The sequence below is a fragment of the Antechinus flavipes genome, chromosome 6, assembly GCF_016432865.1.
Source record: "Antechinus flavipes isolate AdamAnt ecotype Samford, QLD, Australia chromosome 6, AdamAnt_v2, whole genome shotgun sequence".
NCBI lineage: Eukaryota > Metazoa > Chordata > Mammalia > Dasyuromorphia > Dasyuridae > Antechinus > Antechinus flavipes.
The window spans coordinates 16,358,283-16,383,532 of NC_067403.1; the positions used below are offsets into that span (position 1 = coordinate 16,358,283).

At 42.2% G+C, this 25,250-nt stretch overlaps 1 protein-coding gene across 1 annotated transcript in view; it reads right to left on the reverse strand.

Moving 5' to 3' along the window:
- The window catches only part of SEL1L3 (SEL1L family member 3), a 110,919-nt gene extending 105,482 nt beyond the window's left edge, over positions 1–5,437 (reverse strand). The window contains exon 1 of the mRNA XM_051967383.1: positions 5,091–5,437. Coding sequence (XP_051823343.1) covers positions 5,091–5,225 — 135 coding nt within the window. The 5' untranslated portion in view covers positions 5,226–5,437. The remainder of the gene's footprint in view (positions 1–5,090) is intronic.
- Between the last annotated feature and the right edge of the window lie 19,813 nt (positions 5,438–25,250).

Below are 25,250 nucleotides of genomic sequence, written 5' to 3' on the forward strand. Positions count from 1 at the left end.
AAAATACTATGTAAAAGTCAGATATTATTATCTTTGGACTTCGATGATCCATGGTCCCCAGGGATTACATATAATTGCTTATGTTTTTCTTTCCTTTGTTCAACACTGTGCTCGATGCTTAGTAAGTGATCCATAAATTCATGATAGCTAGATTCAGCCTGTGTCCCAAAGAAGATCTATGAGATTTCTTCTCCGACTCCCTTATAGAGGTCGGGTGATACTGGTGTGAATACTGGACATGTCAGATTTTTTTCAATATATTGATCTGTCTTGCTGGATTTTTTCTTTTATTCCTTCTTTTCCCATTATTATTATTTTTTTTTTTTGTAAACAAGGGATGGCTTTCTGGGGAGGGATATGAGGGAGGATACAAAGGGATCAAAACACAGATGGCGTAAAAAACAAACGATATCGATAAAAATCTTTTAAAAAAAGAACGCAGTCTATTGCCACTGACTGAAAACTCCCCAACATCCATCACAGCTCTGATGTGCTGTCCCCCACATCCATCTGCTCTATTAAAACCCTCTTACTTCTTTGTCCTCTTGCTGTCTAACAAGTACAAATATCCACACTGATTATTTCAGCTCTACAGCTGCCTTTGATACTGGTGATCATGACACTTATTTTTCAATTAAAAAAAAAAAAAATCTTTAGACATTCAAGGCCACTGTTGGGAATGGGCAGAGCTGCATTCTAGCAAAGCCATCTCTCACAGATGGTACCGTGGTGGACTCTCAGGCCAGCCAAGGGAGACAGCAGTAAGATTTAACGGGTGAATGTTTAATCAGACAAGACCAGGGTTCGTGTGTTGGAAGGACCACGCGAAGACCACTGTAGCTGCTTCAGGGGATGGCGCCCTCCCCTCTCTGCAGAGGTCACCACCCAGAAGCCTTCCCTGCTCCCTGACACTCACTGGTCCAGGCTTCTCAGAAAGCCGCCGTGACCGTGGTTTGTCTCTTCTTAAAAAATTGTTTGGCACGGTTTCTGTGACTTATCGTTCGGGCCTCGTCACAATTATTCATGCTTTGGCAGTATCCTAGCTACAGTCACAGTTCCCTTCTTGGGCTAACACTGATGGTTGGGAAGTCCAGCTAATATAGAACAAAACATCTCATCCTTCTCTGGGCCCTGGCCACGGAAACTCATGTGGAAGGACGCGTGGTTAAAGGCAGCTTACCATCTAGCCAGCTCACAAATTGAAGGTGATAAAGAAGAGGGCTGGCAGGATAAAATCAAACAAATAAAAGTCACCCAATCACCTGAACTTAAATCTGGACAGGTGTCCAAAGAAACCATCGACACTGATTGTAGTTTTTGTCTTTTCTTCGTCTCCCCAAAGCTCAGCACAGGGCCCGGCACGCCACAAAAATGCCTTTGACCTGGCTTGATCCATTCAGAGATGTGCTCAAAAAGCACATGGGAGCTCAGCAAGTCATGCTGTCAGGCCCTTGGGAATAGGAGGAAAAAAGGGGAAACTCCAAAGACTCCTCAGATATTTGCTTTTATTACCACAGGGTTGCTCCTCTGTAGCTTCCACAACTGGTTCCCTCCCTATTAATTGATTTTAGTTTACTTTAGATGTAACAGTATCTCTTCCCGAGAAGCTTCAGAGCAGCTGATGAAAGCTTAAGTACTATGCTTTTAAGTATGGAGAGAAAAGATTTCTAACGTATAGAACATTCCTTTTATCTAGGATATAAATCAGGAGTTCTTCATTTGGGGTCCAAAGGCCCCTTGGAGGTCTTTGGGTAGGTTTCAGAGGGTCTGAACTTGAATGGCAAAACCCCCAAATTTGGTATTTCCTTCAATGATTTTAAAACCGTTTTCTGAGAAGGGATCCATAGGTTTTACCAGACTACCAAAAAAGGTTAGGAAACGGACCAACTCTTGAGCCTAAAACTCAAGACCTGCCATTGTCTGGTTCTGACCTGCCTCGCTAACTTTTTTTCAAGTTCATTTTTGTCACATATTACAAATTCAAGGCAACCCATTGCTCGTTACTCCCTGAATCCATCACACCCTTCTCCTATACTTGATTCAAATGACCATTCCCTATCCCTAGAACCCCTACTGAAATCCCACTTACCCTTCAAGGCTCAGCTCAAATGTCACTTCCTCCACATCTCCATCCCTGATCCCTCCCACTCCTATCACATAATATTTATATTCTAATGCAGACTTCTCTGTGTATAGACCTTATTTTTCCCCAACTAGACTTGAAGTTCCTTGAGACCAAGGGTCCAGTCTTATTTATTTTTCTATCTCCCAAGTCAAAAAAATTTGTTGAATGCATGAATGGATGAATGGATGGATAAATAGATGTACCTGAACTTCAATCAAGTGAGATTCTTTAATAGCTATCATGGTCTCCATTTTGTACTAATTCAAGAACTCTGTGTCTCCCAAATCCTGCTTGAAAAATAAAAATGTTTTCTCTGATCCCAGGTGATGATTCTATTACTTAAGTCCACTCAGTATTTATAGTCATGGAGGAGTAGAGGTACCCTAGACATCACCAAGTTTATTTTACAACTGAGGAAACCAAGGCAAAGAGAATTGATTTGTTAAAGATCATGGCAGAAATGGAAGTAGAACTCTCTCCATTTCTAAATCCAGTCAGTGCTCTTTTCACTATATCCTGTTGTCTCTGTAATCAGTTTATGAACTCATTTTGTGAGATGTACTTTTTATCTCCATTCTCAGTGTCCTTGGATCATTTCATTATGTTAGATTTTCCCAAGCAGTTTGTAAACTTCCAGGACAGACACGGGGGCCTTTTGTTATTTTATATTCAACGGCAGCACTTAGGACAAGGCTGTCCACACAGCACCCACCCTCTTAAGAGGTGACTGACTAGCCCATACTCTATTACTTTACAGACCCCTTCAGAAGTCCCCCTCCCAAGTCACCAGTTTTGCCTCAATATCACTTTTAAACTCATGATAAGCAGTCTGCAAGGAAACTTGACCTATGACAAAATCCCCTCTTTTCCCAAAAGCCCAGCTAGCTAAGGAACTAGCTTTCAAAGCAACGTCTCAATCTTTAAAAGATTTTACGTCTTTCTCCTGCTTTATTGATAAATTCTTTGCATGACATTAGGAAATGGAGTTCTCAATTCCATCATAGGATGGCAATCCAGAGGTGTATCTGATCGACACATAAATGGACAAGAATCATTGACATTTCTTTCTTCCTATTAAAAAAAACAAGTTCCCTTCCTTCTCTCTTTGCCAAGCCCTTCATCCATGCTCTAGTTATTTTCCACGTTCCAGTGTTTTCTGGAATCTCTTTCTGTTTTGGAGCGCTTTCTCAGCACCTCAGAGCCTTTAGTCTATCCATAAGCATCATTTCTCTTTTTGTGTCCTGCTTTGTTCTTGATTTTTCCCTTTTGCTCACAGAAAACTTCATACTCTTCCCCGAACAGTTCCATTTCTCCAGGTATTACCTTTGGCCTCCAAACCTTTTTTATACCTACCCTCTATACCAGAAGCTACAAAAACCTGGGCTTCTGTTCTTTCCAATCTGGGAATGAGGTGGGAGGGAAGAGGGTCTTCTCTACTTCTAGTCTTCTCCCATTACTTCATTTCTCTTGATGTACAAGTACCTCATGAAAGGAACCATTTATTTAGGTAAGAACTCTGTCATTTGCTAGAGCACAGTTTTATTAATTACACTGTGCTATACAGCCCCGTGGCACAAGTATTAAATAATGACAGTTCTTGGACTAATAAATTTTTTTCTTCATTTAAAATGACAACTTAGGCTGAAAATTCGTACCTATTTCTCTAGCACAGCACATGGTAATTCCAAAGTAAGATGAAAAGCAGTGTAAACTCAACAGGTAGATTTCAAGGTAGAATTAAAATATCACAGTAGTTTCTCATTTACAGAAGGGAAACATCTTGCGTCTGAATCATCCACGATAGCAAGGCACATAGAGGTAAGGAAAGGTTTCTCGTTCTGGGTACCAAATCTCACTCTTTCCAAGCTTTCTAAACAGTCTTTAAACGACTCTAGAAATTAATTTCTTCCCCCTTGCCTCGATAATGACAATACCTGACAAATTATAAGAGATCTGGACATAGAGTGGTCCTGTAACTTTCCTATTACATCAGTTTCATGATTCAGCACTTGCCATTTTGATGATTTATAGTAATATATGGTGAGACAGCACCAGGTTTGAGAGGGATCCGGAAAGGTGAAGGTGTGTTGTGCACAAAGGGTGCCAACCTGCAGATCCCTGCCTATTGAACTCAGGAAAAACGATGGGAATTGAGCCATCATTTTCTCATCCGGGTTTGGAGATCTGAATCCCACTCCTATTTAAAATGAATGAATAGCTTTAAAAGCCAGGTTATTGACTCTGATTGTAGATAACAAACATATGCAAATATATGGAGACAAATTGCAATTACAAGGCAAAGGGCAGAACTGAGTGAAAAGAAAAGCCAGTTAAATATGCTATCTAGAATCGTGCCTCTGGCTGACATCTGAAACTTTGGAGAAAGTGGGAAGGAGTTCAAGAGCGGGGATCATTCCAGGTTGACAGAGGGATGTGTGGGGAGAACACTTAAGGGATCTAGAAGGAGCGTGTGAGCTCAGAATGTAAAGGAGTCGGGTAGAGGAGGAAAAGGCGTCCAGGGTTATTGGTCCGGGCTGGAGGAGACAGGGCAGCCTAAGGGAGCCGAGAGCGGACTGGGCGGTCCGGAGGAGTGGGAAACGCAATAGTGGCTGAAGGGGCATTCTGGGAGGTGGGAAGGGGCGCGTGGGAGACATGCCGCGGGAGGACGTGAGGGAGTTCGGCAGGAAGGAAGGGAGGGAGAAGAGAGAAAGAAACAAAGTCCGCGTCCAGCCCAGCACACTCCGGTACCTGGGCTGCCTTCCCGGTGCCAGGAGCACCTGGTGCGCAGCAGGCGAGGAAAGAAAGAAAACTCAGGGCTTCTGTCCCCGCTCCCCTGGCCAGGCTGCCCCCCGCGGGAGCCGGGAGCCCGCCGGGTCCCCGGCTGCCCACACCACACCCGGGGGAGATCGGCGTCCGGAGGGAGGGGGGGGCAGGGCAGGGCAGGGCAGGGTCCGGGGCAGCTCACCAGGCAGCAGAGCAGCAGAATCGCGGAGGGGCGGCCGCCCAGGCCCGGGGGGCCCCCGCTCGTCCGGCCCCGGGGGCTCTCCTCTTCCTCCTCCTCCTCTTCCTCCCCGTTGTCCGCCGCGGGCCGGGGGGCCATGGCTCTTGCTCCGGGGCCGGGGCGGTCCTGCTCCGTGGCGGGCGGCGGCGGCGGCGGCGGCTGCTGCTGCTCCTCCTGCCCCGCGCAGCCCGGCTCCAGGGGGAGTCGGGGGAGGGGACCTCGAGGGCCGGCCGGATCCGAGCCCGGAACAGGGTCACCTGGTGCAGAGCCCGGCCCCGGGACCGGCCCCCGCCGGAGGCGCCACCTTCTCGCTCCCCGCCCTCCCCGCCTCCTGCCCCGCGCTGGGCCACCTGCCGCCGCGGCGCCGCGGCCGCCGCCGCCACCTCCGCCCCCGCAGCAGCGGCAGCAGCAGCGGCAGCAGCCCGGGCAGCAGCGGCAGCGGCAGGGGCGGCCGAGGCGGCGGCGGCGGCGGCTCCTCCTCCCTCCCGCCCTCTGCCAGCCCCGGGGGCGATCGCCGAGGTGCTGCTCCCCGAGGGCGCCCGCACTCGCCGGCCCCTTGGACTCGGGGCGCCTCCGTGCCGCGCGAGCCTGCCCCCCCACCTCTTTGCTTCCGTCTCTCGTTAGCGAAACACCTGCGGGGGTGGGGGTGGGGGGGGCCGGGAGGCTAGACATCTCGCTTCCTGCCCATCTTCCCCCCTCCCACCTCGTCCACCTGGAAGGACGGGGATCCCCGTCGACTTTCACGCCCTCCTAGCCATTGTAATTCATCTTTTGTCTTTGGGATCGGGTCCCACCCTCTCTGCCAATGAGAGGAGGGCCGCGGGACTCTCCGATTCCAAGGTACACGCGTTCGAGGCAGTGGTGCCATCCCGGTAGCTCGGGAAGCGCCAGGCTATTGGCTCGGAAGGCTGCTCGGGGCTTGATTTGCGTCGCGGGGGAAGTTCACGAGCCCCTCCGTCCCGCTTTGGACAGAAAATAAAATAAGTTAATTAGTTCTCCTCGATTTTACTCACCCCCCCCCTCCCCAATTAAGGGCGTTTTGCCCCCGGAAACACTCCCACCGTTTGAAAGCGAATGTAATCACGTTTCTGGAGTTAAGAGAGTGGCAGGAAGGCGGCTCGAGATCGCCGTCGCCAGCCGGGGCGACAATGCTGGGAGTGCCCCGGCGAAACCCTCGTCCGCACCCCGGGCGAACGCTGCGGCTCGGGATCCGGTCGTTCGGTACTCGACTTGGATCTCAAGCCAGTGAGCTGCTTCGCTGCTGCCATTGCAACTCACAAAGTTAATCCGCCCCCAGAATCGTTAGCAACTGCCACGAGTGGGATCGTGCTTATTAGGACTAATAATAGACTCCAAGTCTGATATAAAACAACTCATTAGCCCTGGGGATTCAAAAATACTGCGGGTCAAGCCCCGACCCCTGCAAAAGGGAGAAAGGCGATTCCTAGCATCACTCTTAAACATTCGCCCCCTCTTCCCCAGGCACTGCCCGCACCTAGGAAGGCTCCTCATATTCTCCATCACTCAGGGGAGGGGAGTGACCACTTGGTAATTCGAGGGCACTTGTGGTCCAAATGGGGGACTCGGGACAAGGGCAGAGATGCTCTTAATCGATTTCATTACAAAAGCTAACTGCTGAGAGTCCATTATTCCACCTCCATGTGATCTTCAGAAATGAGCGTTGGATTTAGAATAGGAAGATGTCTGCTCTAAATCCCAGGCCCTGCCATTCACTACCTGTGTGACTTTGGCTAACCGGATTCCTCTTCTGGCCCTCAGTTCTCTCCCCTATAAAGATGACGTTTGTTGTCCCTTTCTGCTGTAGACCCTGTCAGGAGAAAGCCAATCCATGCAATAACAGCCTACACCGTGCTTTCATGACATTAAAACGCATTTGGAAGTTCTCTGTGTGTGACATGACTGCTTTTGTTCCCTTTTCCTATAGCTGATGCAAGTTTTCTAAGAAGATGAATATGTCTGGTCTTTGGCTCTGTCTTTGTGAATCCACATTTCGTTTCCTCAGAAGTCATTTCCTTCTATCTTTTAGGGCACCAGTGACTTGGTGATTTTAAGTCTCCTTGAGCTAAATGAGTTTGGAAAAGAAATGCTGACCACTATTGGAAGATGAAGTTTCCAAAATCTCATAACTTTTCTTTGCTTTCAACTCAACCATGGCCTTTATCCTTTTAAGTTGTTCTCACCAATTTGACCCATAATTCAATTCAGTTCAATAAGCATTTATGATTGACTCGCTGAATGCCGGGAACTGTGCTAAGCTCTGGGAACACAAAGACAAAAATGAAATAGACCCAGCCCTCAAGGAACTTCCATTCCAATAAATTTTATAAAACCTCTTGCACATTTTATTGGAGGGGAAATGGTCTGCCCATAAATACCTACCTGACTAGCCCTTAAAGATGTCCACAATTCATCATTAGGAAGAAGTTTTCTTAGGGTGTGCTTTTTGTAGTGGCAAGAAACTGGAAACTAAGTTAAAAAAAAAAAAAACAAGGTTTAATGTTAACATTTCTAGGACAGGAGAGGTAACTGTCACAAATACTTTAGCATGAATTTGTTTATCAGATCCTTTTTACCAGGGTAGCTAGATAAAAACAGAACAGAGACATCCAAGGAAGAGAGCCCTTGGGCATTTAGGGACCAACATGGCAGCGTGTGACTGTGAAACAGAGTATCAAGAGAGATGAAGATGGGAGGAGATCAGATAGGATGACCTCTAAGGTTACATTAGAGATCAAGATGCTCTCCAGCAATAGTTCTAATTCCTTCATAAGGACAAATGGTCTGCTATCCACATTTCTGGTGTGAGTGTGTGGATATGCCTTAGCTGGCACTACTCGTGGGTCTAAGAATCTTTTAAAGGTGAGAATCAATTCCTGAGAAAATAGAATGTTCCTGCAATAGAAAGTCAGCGCATCCTGAGATTATATGAGATAGGATTGGTCCATAATGAGAAAAATTTTCTAAGGATGAGGGAGACTTTTCCCCTCTTTCCTCCTTATTTTGTCTCACCCAGAGCTATTTCCCCATTTCTCTCCCTTTCTTTAGAACCCAGTATTCCCCCTATGCAGAATTCTATGGACTTCTCTCCCCTCCTCCATCCTATATCCTCAGGTATTCACAATGAAGATGTATGAACCGTGACACTTGCCTTCGATATCAAAATAGAAGAGAAAATTACTATTAAGCAGCAAACCACATCCAGACAGGAAAACCATTGCTCTGGTTTCTGCCAAAGATCACCTTTGGCCTCTGACTAAATTTCGCAGACTTGTTTCCATTTTTCTAATTTCCATTTCTCATATGATCTTTACCTTCCAGATATCTTTCCGCAGACCTGCTTCCTTTACTTTTCACTTGGCTCAATCACCAGAAATCAACATTCTTTCCCTCCCTTAGCATATTCCATCAAGTTCTAGACTCCAATTCCTACTTTTCCAGACCTCAGTCTCTCCCCTGAGTCTGTCTAGGGAGTCCTAAAAGACTCCCATGAGCGCCAGATGGGTCTGGCTTTGGGAAACATTTTAGTAAAAGAGTGGATAGATTTGGCAGTGGAGGAGCCTTTTAAAAGGGGTCTCCTCATCTTTTTCATGGGAACTAGAAAGAATTTTGATTCATTTGATAGGAAGAAGCCCCAGCCTGTTTTGAAATGAACTCTATTTCTGGGCATGTCAAAAGAAACGCTATTGCTTTGGGTTATTTTTGGATCTTTGCCCTTCCGAATAGGTGCATATTCAGCTCAATTCTCCCCTCCACGCTGGGAGAAAGTAGGCAGCTTTCCTTCCCCTATGCTTCCCCAGGGCTTAGCAGCTTGCCTCCTAGAGTTGGGCCGCCTTTGGGCAGCCGCCAACTAGAAGCACTAACTGCACACACATTTTGTTTGTCTAGTAAGAGACAAGGAGAAGGGTGTGCCCAGCTGGGCCCTTTGCACAGGTAGGGCCAAGACCCGGAGGATATTAGGGAATCCCATTTCCTGATTCGTAACAGTCCCTGTAGACTCTGGACCCCAACAGCAGCCAACCTGTGCCATGTCAGGTTGCAGAAGGTGTACCCAAGAGAGTGCCCACACCCTTCTGCTCACTCTCAAAGGGGGATTGTTTCTGCCAGGCCATGATCGCACCTGTTCCTTTATTTGTCTGTTCCTTTCTTTCAGGCAAAATGAAGCCGGGTTCGGTAACTATAGAATTATCCATATATTGAGGAAATGAGAAAAAATGTGTTTTGAGCCAGAAGGATAGAAGTGTACGTCCATATGTGTAAGCAAGTATATGTATAGGCATTTTGAGAAAAGCATATGTGGATAATAGAAAAGTGTTAAATGTAACATAAGGGTTGGAAAAAAATGGGGATGTGTGGATTTACTCTGGGATAGAGTGAGAGGAGAGAGCAATTGGGCGTTAAGGGAGAGAAAAAAGTGTAAATAATTGAAGAGAAAGAACGCGTGTGTGAGCCAAGGGAGAAAGGGATTCATGAATTCTATCTCCCCGATCCTGACAACATTTTCAATGTAAACTTTGTCTGAAATTGTGAATGCAAAAATGGATTTAAAATTAAAAATAGGGGAAGTGAACTGGAGCTATCTGATGCTAATCAATGTAAAATATCGTGGTATCAGAAGTCCCTCAGTGAGTCATGGGAGATGAGCATAGAAATGTTTGCTGCTAAAAAATCAAAGCAAGGGGCAGCTAGATGGTGTAGTGGGTAGAGTGCTGGCCTTCAAGTCAGGAGGACCTCAGTTCAAATCCAGCCTCAGACACTTAATACTTCCTAGCTGTGTGACCCTGGCAAGTCACTTAAGCCCAATTGCCTCAACAACAACAACAAAACCTCAAGGTAAGCACAGAGAGGAATATCTTAACTCCATTTGTCTCAGTAAAACATGCACGTGGGCACACACACACACACAAACTCAAGATGAGCACAGAGAGGAAGGAGCATCTCATTGAATAGGGTCCCTTGTTTATCTCCTGTCATTTCCCACATGAAAGAGTTTTTTAATTTAAAAGCTCTATAGAAATTTTAGTTTCCTTTGGTAACCCAATCAAAACCCAATCAATGATCATTTTCATTGCAAAAGTGGATTTAAAATTAAAAATAGGGAAAGTGAACTGGAGCTATCTGATGTAAAATATCTGTGGTATCAGAAGCCCCTCAGTGAGTCAGGGAACAGGGAGGAGCTTGGGAGATGAGCACCTATTATCACCTATTATCATGGGAGATGAGTACCTATTATCACAATGCATGTCAAGTCCATTTCCTTTTGCTTTGTCTTCAGCCGTAGCCCTCTGCCTCCTTCGGTCTCTTTCTGACATCAGATGAAGGCCCCGAAGGCCTTGGTAAATGGGTTTCCTTTTCTGCCCACCATGGTTCAGCCCACCTGGCCTTCTTCAGGTCTCTTAAACAGGACAATCCATCTTGTCTGTGTCTGTCTCCAGGATTCCTTGTGTCTAGAACACATTCCTAAATCATTTCTGTTTTTTACAATCCCTTAATTTCATCAAAATGTTCAAGTACCAGTTCCCACAGAAGGCTTTTTCTGATTTCCCCAGCTACCACTGACTCAGGAAACGCTTCATATTTATTATGTGCAGGCTACCTCCCCAGTAGAATGTAAGTCCCTTAAGGGAAGGAACTGGGCCAGTTTTCTCTTCACACGTCTGAACTGCTTGTTAATTGATTGATTAAATGGATGAACGACAGGAATATGTCTTAGTCTCTTACTATGTTTGTGGCAGCGGGCTAAGCACGAGGGATGCGAGCAGAGTCTGTAAAGGGCCTGTTCTCAAAGAGCTTTCCGTCCCATGGGGAGATAGCCTCTCTGGCAGGTTTCGGCTCCGAGACAGAGGCAGGGGTCCCCGGGTTCCTGGGGGGCAATCACAAAGCAGATAGTAACGAAGATTTCTGGCATCAGCAAAAGATTGGCAGGGCAAGCTTAGTCTCCCAACATCCAGGATTAACGGTCACGGCAGAAATGCTGAAAATAAATGGAGCTGGAAACCAGGAGATGGGCTTCTTAGTTGTGCCATCGTCACTAATAATATTAATGATGGCAATAATATTTGCATAGTACTTTAAAGTTTCCACAAACTGGAGAGGACCCGCTTCTCCATTCTATCTCTGCACACAGAGACTTTGTCATCCCCCACAACTGTTTTCTTTCTATGATCACAAACCCTACAAGGCCTTGTCTGACCACAATCTTTTCTCATTCCACACTTCCTCCTGCCTTATGTCCACCATCTTGTTTTGCATCCTCACTCTGCCCTTCATATGACCTTTCATCTCACTATGACCACCATCTTCCAGGTCATCATTCTCTTTATTCCCCTTCTTGGAGGACCAGTTCATCTCCACCCTATATTCTATGTACCCTTGAGACTCTTGCCAGTTTTGTTCCATTCCCCCCAACCCCAGTGCTGGAATTTCTCCTTTGTTCCTTCTATGCTTCTGAACAAAGGGAGAAGAAATCATGAAATCCCAAATAGATGCTCACTGCAGCAAAGGAATCCTTTACATCTCCCTAATCAATTTGCTCTCTGGCTCATCACCTGAAGCTATTTCAGACCTTTTCATCTCTCCTCAAACATCCCACCTCATTTCCTCCCTCATCCCTTTGCTGAGAACTCACTCCTGTTTCACCAAAAAAATGAAGCCATTGCCCGAGTGCTTTCTTTCCCCCCCTTCCTGCTCCCACACACCCACACACCTTCCCTCACTATCTCCTCTTTTACTCCAGGCTCAGATGAGGAGGTGGTTCTCCGAGCCAGGGCCAAGTCCTCTCCATACATCTCTGATCTCATTCCCTCTCAGCTTCTCTGGGAGGCTGCTCTCATTCTTGTCTCCACAGACCAACCTTCAGCCTTCCCATCATCTCACTTGCTACTAGATCTTTGCCATCTGCTTTCTGACCTCATCACTCACATGGATATGTCCTCTCCAGAGTTAAAAATCACCTCCAAATCACCAAACAGAATGGTCTTTGGTCATTCTCAGTCCTTGAGGGTTCAGGTCTTGGATACCTCTGACCAGTCTCTCTGGCTGGATCATCTCTCCTGTTTGCTGACTCTGCTCTCCCCTGCTTCTCCTCCTAGCTACCTGACCATTTTTTCTCTATCTCTTTTGCTTGATCTTCATCCATGTTGCATGAGACTAACTGGGCATCTGTAAAGACTATTATGGGCTCTCTTCTTCCTGTACATTTTCTCATCAATTCCCAGGGGAACAAATCTCTTTATGTAGATGATTTCCCAGGTCTATCTAGTCCTAGTCCTTCTGGTCTAGAATCTCACATTATCAATTCTCATTGCCTTTTGGGAAGTTCAGACTAGCTGTCTTTATTCCCCAAAACTTTCTGCTCTTCCCTGTTGTTTTTCTTACTGTTATGTGTACCACTCTCTTCCTGGCCACCCAGTCTCACCAGTCACCTCCCTGCCATCCTCAGCTCCTCTCTCTTCCACCCACAGAGCAATCTCCTCTCAAATCTTGAAATTTCCACCTTTACAACTATCCTATATCCCCTCACACAGCCCCCTGTGAGGGGGCTTCAGGACCTCATTGCCTCTCAGCTGTTGCTATTGGCCAGTCATGTTCAGCTCTTTGTGGTCCCCATTATTGGCAAAGATAACAGAGTAGTTTGCCATTTCCTTCTCCAGCTCATTTTACAGATGAAGAAACTAAGGAAAACTGGGATGTGACTTGTCCAGGATCCCATAACTAGTGTCTGAGGTCAGATTCGAACTCGGAAGATGAGCCCCGTACTCTGTGCACTATGGGTCCAGCTAGCTATCCACCTCCCAACTGTTCTACTGCAATACCTTTCAGAGGGTATCTCTGCTTCAAGTCTCCCCCCACTGCAGTTCATTTTCCATTTACCTGCCCCAGGGATACTCCTGAAGCAGCCGTCTGCTGTGGTGTTCCTTCTTTATTAAGTTTCCTTGGCTCCCTATTAATAACTGCCAAGATCTAATATAAAAATGCACCAATTATCTTTGAAAGCCCTCATGGAGTGAGGGGCTTATCTATTCTCTGTATCTATATCTGTAGCTTACCTATATATCTATTATCTATAACATCTACCACTTCCTTCTGTGAACTCTTGCTAAATTTTGCCTATATCATTCCCTCTCCATACTCTTTGCCCTTCTAGTGGCTGCCCCCTAAACCTGAATGGCCTCCCTTCTCACCTCCACCTTTTAGATTCCCTGGCTTTTTTCCTGACTTAGTCCAAATCCTACCTTCTTCAGAAGGTGCTCCTGTTGCTGGTGCCTTAATTCTGAGGGAACATCTATGTGTCCTGGAAGGACATGGTTATGGTCCTGTTTCTTCCTTATTACTATGGAAGCTCCTTCAAGGCGAACCCATTACTTTTGCCTTTCTTTGTGTTCCCCTGTACTTAGCCCATCACTTAGTACATGGAAAGAACATATCAACCTGCTCATGGTGAGTTGATTGAATGGACACCCCTTCACTTCGATGGTCTTTCTCTCTCATTTGTTTAGAGGACTAAGGCCTTGCTTCCTGTAAACATCGAGTTGAAATCAAAGCATATCAGGTAATTTATTCAAATTCTCAAGGAAAATTATTATTCAGGACAAAATTGAATTTGAGTGCAGAAGCTCCCAATCAACCAGACCTACCTTTTCTCTTGTCCTATCCCCAAAGGGAAAGAGGGGAGGAGAACATTATGCACATTTGTCCTTGTCTCTTAGAATGTTAGCTCCAGAAGGTCGCAAACCGTGTCTAAGTGTCTTCTGCAGATTCTGAACAGTGCACTGCTTAGCACATTATTGATGCTTATTAAGTATTTTCCCATTAGCTGACCTCTAGAGGTCCCTTCCAGATCTTTGATTCCATGATAATAAAAGGCATAAAAATTAATGCAACTGAGTGAAGCCAGTTCTCGCCCACGAGTCCCTGGTGAATGGGCCTGTTGTCCTGCTGGATCCCAGGGAGCATAGCTAGAGCTTGGCTAACTAGAGAAACGTTTCCCTCATTTATATACATCATACTTATATATGCTGCAAAATGCTGTATTAATATGAGTTATTATAAATATTATCACGATCATTGCCTAGAGGCAGCAAGGTACTTCAACAGAGAGAACAGTGAAGGAAAAGAACTGGATTCAAATGTAACCAGAGAGGGACTAGCAAGTCATCTAACTTCTTTTTCTCCTTAATTTCCTCAACTATAAATAGAGGTAACAACAGTACCTAACCCACAGGGTTGCTGTAAGGATCAAAGGAGAGGATATTTGTAAAGTGCTTAGCATAATGCTGGGCACATAGTAAACACAAGTAAATTCCTGTTCCTACCCCCCCTTCATCTTCCTCTCTGGGCTGAGAGAAAGCCAAGCTTTGTGTTTGCCCATTTTGTACCTGGGAACTGCTAAATAGTGCAATGTGTTTTTATCCCCCATCTTGCTATCCATTTTATTTTTGTTTGTTTGTTTTGGGCAAGGCAATTGGGGTTGACTTGCCCAGAGTCACACAGCTAGCAAATATCAAATGTCTTAGACTAGATTTGAACCTAGGTTCTCTTGATTCCAGTACTCTATCCACTGTTCCATCTGTCAGTCAGTCCTTCTCAATGGATTTTCTACATCTTCCTCTTTCCTGACAGTGTTCCCTACCACCAGACTATTCAGTCCTATCAAAGAGATTGCTTGTTGTAAACCAGAAAACAATAACAGCAAACCAACCCTTGGAAGCAAAGAACTAGAGTTAAAGTGTCTGATTGGAGAACAGAGGAACAGATTGTGCTTCATGAGTGTGGAGAATACGACTGTGCAAGAACTGATGAACACAGAGAAGCATGGGAAGATATATGAACAGATGCAGTGAATTCATTAAAACGGGGAAAATAAGAGAGGCAATTACTGAAGCAATGTGAATAGAAAAAGAAAAGCATTTTTATATAATTACAATGAACAAGCTTAGTCCCAGAGAAGAGCTGAGAAAATGTAACTTGTTCTTTTCATCATAGAAATGGAGAAACCATGGGTGTGAAATATTGTGTTTATAGTCAAACCTGGTTGGCATATTGGTTAGTTTTTCTGATTTGCTTTTCTTCTTTATCAAGACAGTTGGTTTGATGGATAGGGGATGAAAGAAGACTATATTCAGTCAAAATGTGGTGTGGAAATAAAAATAGCAAAAAAAAATAAGATAGAATGGACATGGCATGCATATAATGTGTGTGTATGAACAAAGGGAAGCAATGCACACATTTGTTTGGATTTGGGTGCTAGTCTGGGCTCTGTCATAACTTACTTTGTGATCTTAGCCAAGACCATATAATGTTTGCTTCATCTGTGGAACAATGAAATTGGAGTAGATTAAAGAGTGAATTTGTGTGTGTGTGTGTGTGTGTGTGTGTGTGTGTGAGTGAGAGAGAGAGAGAGAGAGAGAGAGAGAGAGAGAGAGAGAGAGAGACAGAGAGACAGAGAGAGACAGAGAGACAGATACACAGAAAGAGAGAGACAAAGAAGAGGAGAGAGGGAAAGAAGGAGGGAAGGAGGGAAGGACTGAGGTGGGGAGGAGGGAAAAGAAGAGAGACTTTCTGTCTCGAAAGTTCTTAGATTCTAGTCAGAGTGCCAAGGTCTACCAATAGATTCCAGTCATCAGTTTTATGTCCAAGGGTCCTAGTTCTCACATTAGAAAGAATTTCATTAACTAATTCATGCTAAAGTATTAACAAGTGATAAAGAAAATATATTAGTCCTCTCAGGGATGTTTGCTTTTCAATATGAGGTAATGTCTAAACCCCCCAAAATCAATCACTGATGGTTGAATGAAAAGCATCTTTGGTCTACTTGTTAGAGGCATATTTGGGAGCAGGGGCTTCCTAGGAAACTTCGGATCATGTCAAGTGACTTCTCCCCTATCCAGTGCTTTGCTGCCTCAGAAAATGGGAAATGGGGACAGGGCTGGAAGGGTTTCTACCAGTTTCTTGTGCTCCACTGGATGTGAAGGGAAGAACTGACTTCATTATATGCATGCACTATGACTGCTGTTTTAAACTTCAATACTGCTGAACAATTCAGAAATAGATCCATTATAGGTCTAGTTTAGCCCCAGGGTTTTAGCACAGGTCACCAGAAAATGTGAGACAGCACAGTTACTCAAACCTCTGAGAGAAAAAGAAAAATGCTTATCAGCATTTTTTTTTTTGTCATACCAGGGAGCACCTCTCCATTTTTGTAGTGTACTCTGAATAAATAGCTCTTCAAATATAATAAGAATCTGAATTTCTATTCAGTTATTAATTGATAAGAACAGCTCATTTTACTTCTCAGGCTAGAACACCAGATTATAATATAAATAAATTGGGTCATGGTTTAGCAAGATAGATGTAAAAATATTCTATGATTCTCCTTAATCTCTGGTTAAAAAAAAAAAAAGCCCTAAGTTTTGACATCATTGCTCGACAACCAAAGAGAATATGTCACTTCTTAATATCTAGTCTAAATTAGTCCATTGTTCCCACAGACAAAATCAACCGAATTTCTGTAATGGCTTTCTTAAGTTGAAGGGTCCCCTTGTCAATCTGCTTTACTTGATATGAGAAGAAAAGAGGCTGTAGTCTCAACGAACAGCGTGATTTAATTTTTATACATTTTCATATATTCTTTTTCTTGTCAAGAAAGGGAAGCAGAACTGGCAGAGAGGGAGAGCTAAGTAAACAAAAGTCCCATTGACTCTTGAAAACAATCCTCTGCTTAGTGTTTTATGTGGTCAGCCTTTCATTTCCTCAGCTTCTTAGAACACTCTAATTATTAATCTCATTCTATGGCTTTATGAGTTTAAAGCTTCCACTAATATTGGAAGGAAAATTTTACATATGGATGTGGGCCCTAAATCATCTTGATTGAATATTTATTGAGCATCCACCATGTGCTAGAGACTGATTGAATTGGCAGAAAGGGAAAAGAATCAAGCAGGAGGAAATTAAAAAAGAAGAAAGAAAAGGGTACCCAAAGGAAAAAAAAAAAAAGAAAGAAAATAAGACTGTAACTTCAAAACACCTCATTAGCAAAATGGGGCAGTTAAGGGAAGGACTCACCAAGTAATCTGCTTAAACTTTAATTAATTATTCAAGTATATACATTCAGATGACATTCTTCCTCTAAGGAACCAATGTGCTTCGTAAACATATTAAATAATTAACTTTCTCAAATCTGTATGACTTGAAGAAGAAAAATGACTGTATTCTGTCTACTCTACAACCCAGGTGACACATTAGCCAATGCATCATTGCAGTGAGATGCAGGAGCCTTTCTAGATCACTAGAACCCATTAGTCGATGACCTTTTGCAAAGTGTTGGAGTGGGATGAGGGGGAAAGGGGACTGAATTTTAGGAACTTGTATGAAGACCTTCTCATAGAAAATAATTTACTCTCTCTCTTACCAAATAGATCAAATTTGTCAACTTAATTTCTTTTTTTTTTTTAAGGTAAAAATCTCTTTCTCCCAATTAAAAAAACACATATAAAATATAAAAGAATTACTACAGAAGAAAAGAGTAGTGAGACAAAGAAATGGAATAGGTTTAAAGGAGAAAGGAAATAAAACCTTACTAGAAAGAATTTTCAAAAAGAGAGAGAAGTTTAAGCAGAAACCCAATTCAAGGACGTTGATTACGGTAGCAAATGAACTAAGCTTTTGATTTATAAAGACTAAATGTTTATTAATAGGAAATGTCAACTTAGAGTTTTGATCTGAACACATTTTTGGCTTTAAAATTATATGCTCTCAATTCCTCAAGGACCCAACATTCTTTTAAAAAAAATAACCTTGAATCAAATGGTTTTAAAGGCTGCTACAGAAAAGACATAGAAAAGAGACTTTCCAGGTCAGTAAAAGGCCAGAAAATAAAGAAAATTTTGAAGTGGAAAAATAGAACTGAAAGTGACAGCTGCTTAATATAAGGTAGCTGTGATTACTGAGAAAATTAGGGGAGTATTATGTCAAATAGTCTGATTCAGAAGGAAGTAGGAAGGAAAGGGAGGGAATAAGCATTTATGTGTCTATGATGTGCCAGGTATGGTGCTAATCTCTTTACAAATATTCTCTCATTTGATCCTTGAAATAGCTCTGGGAGTAAATATTATTATGATCTTATTTGCAGCTGAGGAAAATGGAGCAGACAGAGTTTAAGTGATTTGCTAGTAAATATCTGAGGCTGGATTTGAACTCAGAAGGACCACTGCTTTAATAATGGAGTAAGCATGTTTTGTCAATGACAGGCACAATTATCTATTACTTCTTAATTTTTGTTGTTGTTGTTGTTGTAGAGGCAATTGGGGTTAAGTGACTTGCCCAGGGTCACACAGTCAGGAAGTTTTAAGTGTCTGAGACAAGATTTGAACCCAGGTCCTCTTGACTTTTGTTCCTGGTGCTCTATCCACTGCCCCACCTAGCTGCCCCCTTTTACTTCTTTTCTAAATAATATTTTATTTTCCCAGTTACATATTAAAAACAATTATTTAAATATTTTAAAAGTTTTGCATTCTAAATTCTATTTTTCTCCTGGTAAATCAGAACCCAGTGAACTTTTAAAAGAAGATACACGTGGTAATTGGATCATATTCATAAAAAAAAAATCTATCTATAACACGTGTGTGTATATACACATACATGTAAATATATAACATATTTACATGTTACAGGTAATAAGGAAACATCTTGATCTGCTGTGGAGATTAGCTAGATGACAGAGGGCCTTTGGGGCTGATTAAGGAAGGGGACACACACACACACAAAGTTTTCCCTTTTGAAAATTAAAAATTATAGTATTTTCCTAAGAGTACACTATAATGAGACTAGAGAAGGGGGGAAGAGTTAGAAAGGGAAAAAATTCTGGGGTTTTGTTGTTATAGTTTTAAAAGGCAAAAAAAGCTCTTTGGCTCCCTGTTCCAGCTGGAAACCCAGAAGCCTCTGATCTATTTGGTTTTGCTGTTAAAAAAAGAAAGAGGAAGAGGAAAGAAAATCCCTTCCTAAATTCTTTCTTAGTGTGGGCTTAGGACTGTGTAGTCCAGGGGACACATTCACTCATTCGTTCTACAGTTAGTGAGACAAGGGTCTGAAAAGTTCAATTCTGCCCTTCAGCTAATGCTTAGGTGACATGGATACCTCAAAGTTACATTCAAGTCATCAGGTTTTCAAAAAATAATTCTTGTGTATTTAGAAAAATATAAAAAGATTTGGACTTTGAAGGAAGAGACTATCCACCTTTGGAGAACAGAAGACTCTTGCTTAGTAATGTTTTATATATAAGCATATGAATATTTATGTAAATATGTATATGATTGTAGATATTTACGTGTGTGTGTGTGTGTGTGTGTGTGTGTGTGTGTGTGATCTGCACTTAATTGTAGCCTTCTTCCTGGAGCAGAGAGAGAGAGAGAGGGAGAAAGGGAGAAATAATAAAATAAAAAGGGCACATCAGAGAACAAAAGAAAATCTACAAGGAAGCAAATGAAAGCTGGACAGCTCAGAACACAATGTGCAGTATTGATTATTCAAGCTTTCTGGAAATGGAAATTTATTGCTTTATATTTAGAATCATCTCTCATGTTCTGCTGTGGCTGTGCACATGACCATTGCTTTTCCTATCCGGTATTTCAGGTTAAAATAAAATTTGTAATAAGTAATTCTTCATTCAGAAGCTTGCATTAGTTTTACTTCTCAAATTAAGCCCAACACTAGTAAAGATTTGCTTCTTGACATTAGGATATGCATATAATATGGTCTCCCTTTTCAGATAACACAGAGCAGAACAGAGGGGGCAACCCTCCTTCTACTCTTTTCTAGTGGATGTAGAAAAATCCACTCCAGGATAAATCTGTACATTTTCCCTGATGATTTTCTCTCCAGGGATCTCATGACAATCTAACCTTCAAACGAAGGGATAGAAAAACAGACTGGTTAATTTGTACTTCAATAGCATTTCCAAATTCTGGCCCACATTTTTGCTTCCAATTATATAGGAGGAACATCTGGCTACCTATCTGTACACAAATTTCAAAAATTAATCAGGTGAATAGTATAAAAGAATTGGCAACATCAAAGTGAAGAACACTCCCTCAAAGAAGAACACTCCATTCAGCTATTGCTGTCTCATTAAATCTTCTAACGCTGTGGTAAAGTAACTGGCCATCAGTCTTATTTTAGAAAAAAGTATCGGGAAGTACGTAGTGACTTTGTTGAGGTCGTATATGTGCAGCCTGCTAAAGTAACTGGAACCTTAGCATCTCTTCAATTCAGGCATTTGAGATCTAATACTCCAGCTAGCCAGCTCTTCCTGTACTCTGAAGAAGATTATTAGACGATTTTGAAGAGCTGCTTCAATTTCATATAAAATTTTATGACTTTTTTTCATTTCCTTTTGAACATTGCCAAACATCAAAATAACAATTTTCTCGTTTAAAAACCATAGCCCCTAAGTTGAGTTACATATAAAAATTATCTATGATGGGAATAAATATTTTAAATCCTCTACCCACAAGTCAGAAAAGACTATTTCCTTTCTTTCTTATCATTTCTAAATTTTAAATGGCAAAATCAGTTTTGCATTTCAAATTTAGATAAGGAAATTCTCTTTCCGAAACCTGAGCTTCAATTCTACTCGTTGAATACAAAACTCTGGGGAAGAGCTATCTGCCCTGTAATCAGGAGTGTAGTGGTATAAATAGCAAAGCTATAAAATCATTTACATACGTGTGATGCACCGAGATAGTTCGAGTATTATAAATTATTTAAGATTTTTAAAAACTCAAATCAGTTCTTGCTCTTAATATTTCACACCCCTACCTACACACAGGTAAACATGCTCATTGTGATTTCAGTTCTAACGAATGTTTCAAGTTAAGTATTTGGAAGGAAAGCAAGAGAAAGAATTGGTGATATGCAGGGAATTGTCTTAATGACCACACCAACTGACTTTTTAGTGCCGGCCTTCCCTTCCGCAAGTGGCAGTTGGCCAAAGTGAGGACGACCTGATTGCTGACCCATTAAAACCATGGCTCCGGCTCACCTGGATTTTCCGTCCCAGGCTCTCTGATTAGTTCACAGATGCTCCTGATGGAGACCCAATCCATGGAATTCAGTTCTCATTTCTCAAAGCCGTCTCATCTCCTTTTTCTGCATTTCTATCATTCTGTGATGTTTCAGTTTTGCGGACCTAATGAGTATAGATCTGAAGATGAACACCGAGGAATCATTTTTCCTTCTTCTCTGGGCTTGTGACTTCATTACATTCACATAGGTAACATCAGGACTGCCAACTGCGTGTTCTTCATTTGCGAGAAATGTGGGGGCATAGGAGCACCCCAGGAAAAGAGCACCTCAGAAACACAGAATAGGAGCTACCTGGAGTTTTTCATCAGTATGGCAATGTGCTCGCTGAAAGACTATTTCAATAAAGGAAGCTAGTTTTGTTGCCAGCCAGGGTCGAGTCGATACAAACAGAACAAGTCATATCCTCTAATGGATCAGAAATCAAGCAATCCAAAGAAAATAGTCGATTGTCATAAAATAGGATTTTAGTGTTGAAAAGGACTTTGGAGATAATGTCATCAAACCCTCTTATTTTTTAGAGGAAGAAATAGAGGGTTTGAGAGTTTCAGTTACTTATTCACTTATACTTAGGAATTTCCTGGTGGTCCATCGTTTTCCATTGTACCACTGACCTCTTCAACTGGTGTCTTTTGGCAGTAGGAAGGGGAGGTTTCCAGTGGGGAACCAGAACTATGATTTCATTATTCTAGGGAACTCTAGATGAGGAAACAATCCAGATTGGCAGCTGCTTTGCCACTTGTGGTCTGAGTTGTCTGGGACTACTGAGAGATTAGGGAACCTGTCCAGTGTCATCCAACCGGCAGTAGGCTTTGAACCTAAATCTCTGAGATGGGTTCTCTATATGCTACTCCACAGTGATCTCAATTGATTAATGAAATCGACTGAGATCAAGTCTTCATCAAAGTTTCTTTTGTTAATAATATTTTAAAACTTTTATACAATATTTTGTTGTGTATACTACATATTTGTTCAAGGGCTACTCTGTGTAAGCTTGTCCATAACTAATTCAAAATGTGAACTGAGCCAAAACTACACAAGGCTAACTCCTTTTTTTGGATGAATAGGCCATTTTATTCAGGAAGGGGTGTAGTTTTCTATTAATTCTGAAATCAGAAACCTTGTCAAACCGTTACAGTTAAATGCACTATCTGAACAGGCTATAGTGAGCAGAGGATTCTGGCCAAAATGGTTCATTGGTATGTAATAGAGACCACAGAAATAGGCTGCTGGATGGAGCGTGTCTCATTCCCACCTATATACAGGCTTCCTCATTATCCAGCCAGGTTTGTGAGATATGCTTATCCGACAGCTGTCAGCTATCAATGGGACACATGTAGCTGAGTAAAGCTACAGACCAAAGACAGCTTAGAAACATGAACGACTTAGCATGAGGTTTAAAAACTCAGACATCAAAGAATTCTACAGAAGTACTTATTGAATAAAACTTTTCTTGGACCTCCTCTTTCCTTCTTTCCTTCCTTCCTTCCTTCTTTCTTCCTTCCTTCCTTCCTTCCTTCCTTCCTTCCTTCCTTCCTTCCTTCCTTCCTTCCTTCCTTCCTTCCTTCCTTCCTTCCTCTTTCTCTTCCTTTCCTCTTCCCTTACATCCTTCCTCCCTCCATCCCTTTTTTCCTTCTTTCCTTCCTTCTCTTCTTCCTTCTTTCCTCTCTCCCTCCCTCTCTCCTTCCCTTCCTTCCTTCCTTCTTTTCTTCTTCCTTTGTGTCCTTCTTTCCTTTCTTCCTTCCCTCCCTCCTTCCCTTTTCCTTCCTTCCTTCCTTCTTTCTTTTCCCCTTCCTTCTTTCCTTCCTTCTTCTCTTAAATCCTTCTTCCTTTCTTCCTTCCTTCCTTCCTTTCTTCCTTCCTTCCTTCCTTCCTTCCTTCCTTCCTTCCTTCCTTCCTTCCTCTTTCTCTTCCTTTCCTCTTCCCTTACATCCTTCCTCCCTCCATCCCTTTTTTCCTTCTTTCCTTCCTTCTCTTCTTCCTTCTTTCCTCTCTCCCTCCCTCTCTCTTTCCCTTCCTTCCTTCCTTCTTTTCTTCTTCCTTTGTGTCCTTCTTTCCTTTCTTCCTTCCCTCCCTCCTTCCCTTTTCCTTCCTTCCTTCCTTCTTTCTTTTCCCCTTCCTTCTTTCCTTCCTTCTTCTCTTAAATCCTTCCTTCCTTTCTTCCTTCCTTCTTCCCTTATATCCTTTCCTTCCTTCCATATTAAACATCTACTATGTGTAACACACTATACAAAGAATGAACAAATTATAAAGATTAATGTGACCAATACCTTCCTTCAAAAAATTTCTAACCTAAGATAGAGAGATAAGACAAATACACAAAAAGAAGTGTTTTTTTTTTCCCCAAGAGCTAAGGTCACATCATCTGGACAAGATTGGTGGCTATGAATATATTATAAGGTCAGGAGTTAAATCACTCAGAGTTCTGAATTAGGTGTGAACAAGGTGAGATATCTATAATGAATCAATGAATCAATCAAAGGAACTTCAATGAGCCGTCACAGGGAGTGTGTTGATATTGCCTGGGAAGATTCAGTCATACCCTGTGGGTCTATTATAAAATAGCAAGGAAGTTCAGAACATAGCATTTGAGTGTCTGGCAACTTAGCAAAAAGAATGATTCCAGCCAAACCCCAAAATAGGAATTGCTTTTTGGGAAAGAGTAGAGCTTTTCTCTCTTCTCTCCCCATCTGTGACTGGTACGAATGTCTGTATCAAGCTAATCACACTGAAGAAAAACCATTTTAGGACTCTTCAGCAGAAAGCTACATCATCTTTAAAGGGATCATCTTAAAGACTCTTGAAAAGGAAATTCAGGGGAACTATTGGTTATTACTTTGGTCACCTGTCATTTAGGTTAAGCCCATTTCTTCCTGAACTCTGTATATATTGATGGAGGAGTGCTTTGGGGAGGATACTTTGTACCAACTGTTCTTACTATGCATCTTTGTAACTTCCTCTTTCTAAAGCTAATGAAATCTGACTAAGTAACACGGAGAGAAGCATTCCAGTGGGGGCTTATTAGCAATAGTACCAGAAAAACACTTTGTAGCACCCTGAGGAGAAAAGTAGTAGCTGGTCTATTGGGATCCAACCTGCCAAAACAAGTTGGAGTAGAGAAAGTAAGCCCAGAACATTGACTACACTGTGGACCTATTTGAATGTTATATTATAGCCAAAAAATTCTGTGTGAATCTCTACATATTACAGGCCGTGCTGATAGCTGAAAAAATAATAGATTAGAAACTTTGGCCAAATAATAAAATATGTGAAGAAATTTTTTTTAGAAATCAATTAAATAGGAAATCACACTTTTATTTTTTTGCTTGTTTGTTTGTTTTCCCCAGTTGCATGTAAAAATAACTTTTTTTGTTACACATGTACATTATTTTTTTAAAAAATCATTTCCTTATGAATCATGTTGGGAAAAGAAAATCAGAACAATAAGGGAGAAAAAAAAGAAAAAGAAAAAAGTGAACATAGCATGTGTTGATTTACATTCAGTCTTTCTGGATGCAGATGGTATTTTCCACCCAAAGTTTTTTTGGGATTGTCTTGGATCACTGAACTGCTGAGAAGTACCAAATCTTTCATATTTGATCATTGCACATTCTTGCTGTTATTGTGTACAGTGTATTCCTGGTTCTGCTTGTTTTTTCTCAGCATCAGTTCATGTAAATCTTCTCAGATCTTTCTAAAATCAGCTTGTTCATCATTTTTTACAGAACACTAATATTCCGTTACTTTAGCATATCATACTTATTCAACCATTCTCCAGTTGGTAGGCCATTTTCCAATTCTTTGACACTACAAAAAGAGCTGCGACAAATGTTTTTGCACATGTGAGTCCTTTTGCCTCCTTTATGATCTCTTTGAGGTACAGCCCAGTAGAGACACCATTAGATCAAAGGGTATATACAATTTGATAGCCCTTTGGGCATAGTTCCAAATTGCTCTCCAGAATGATCGGAGGAAAATGCGCTTTCATATAATATTGATATATTTACAAAGAATTTCTCTCACAACAAT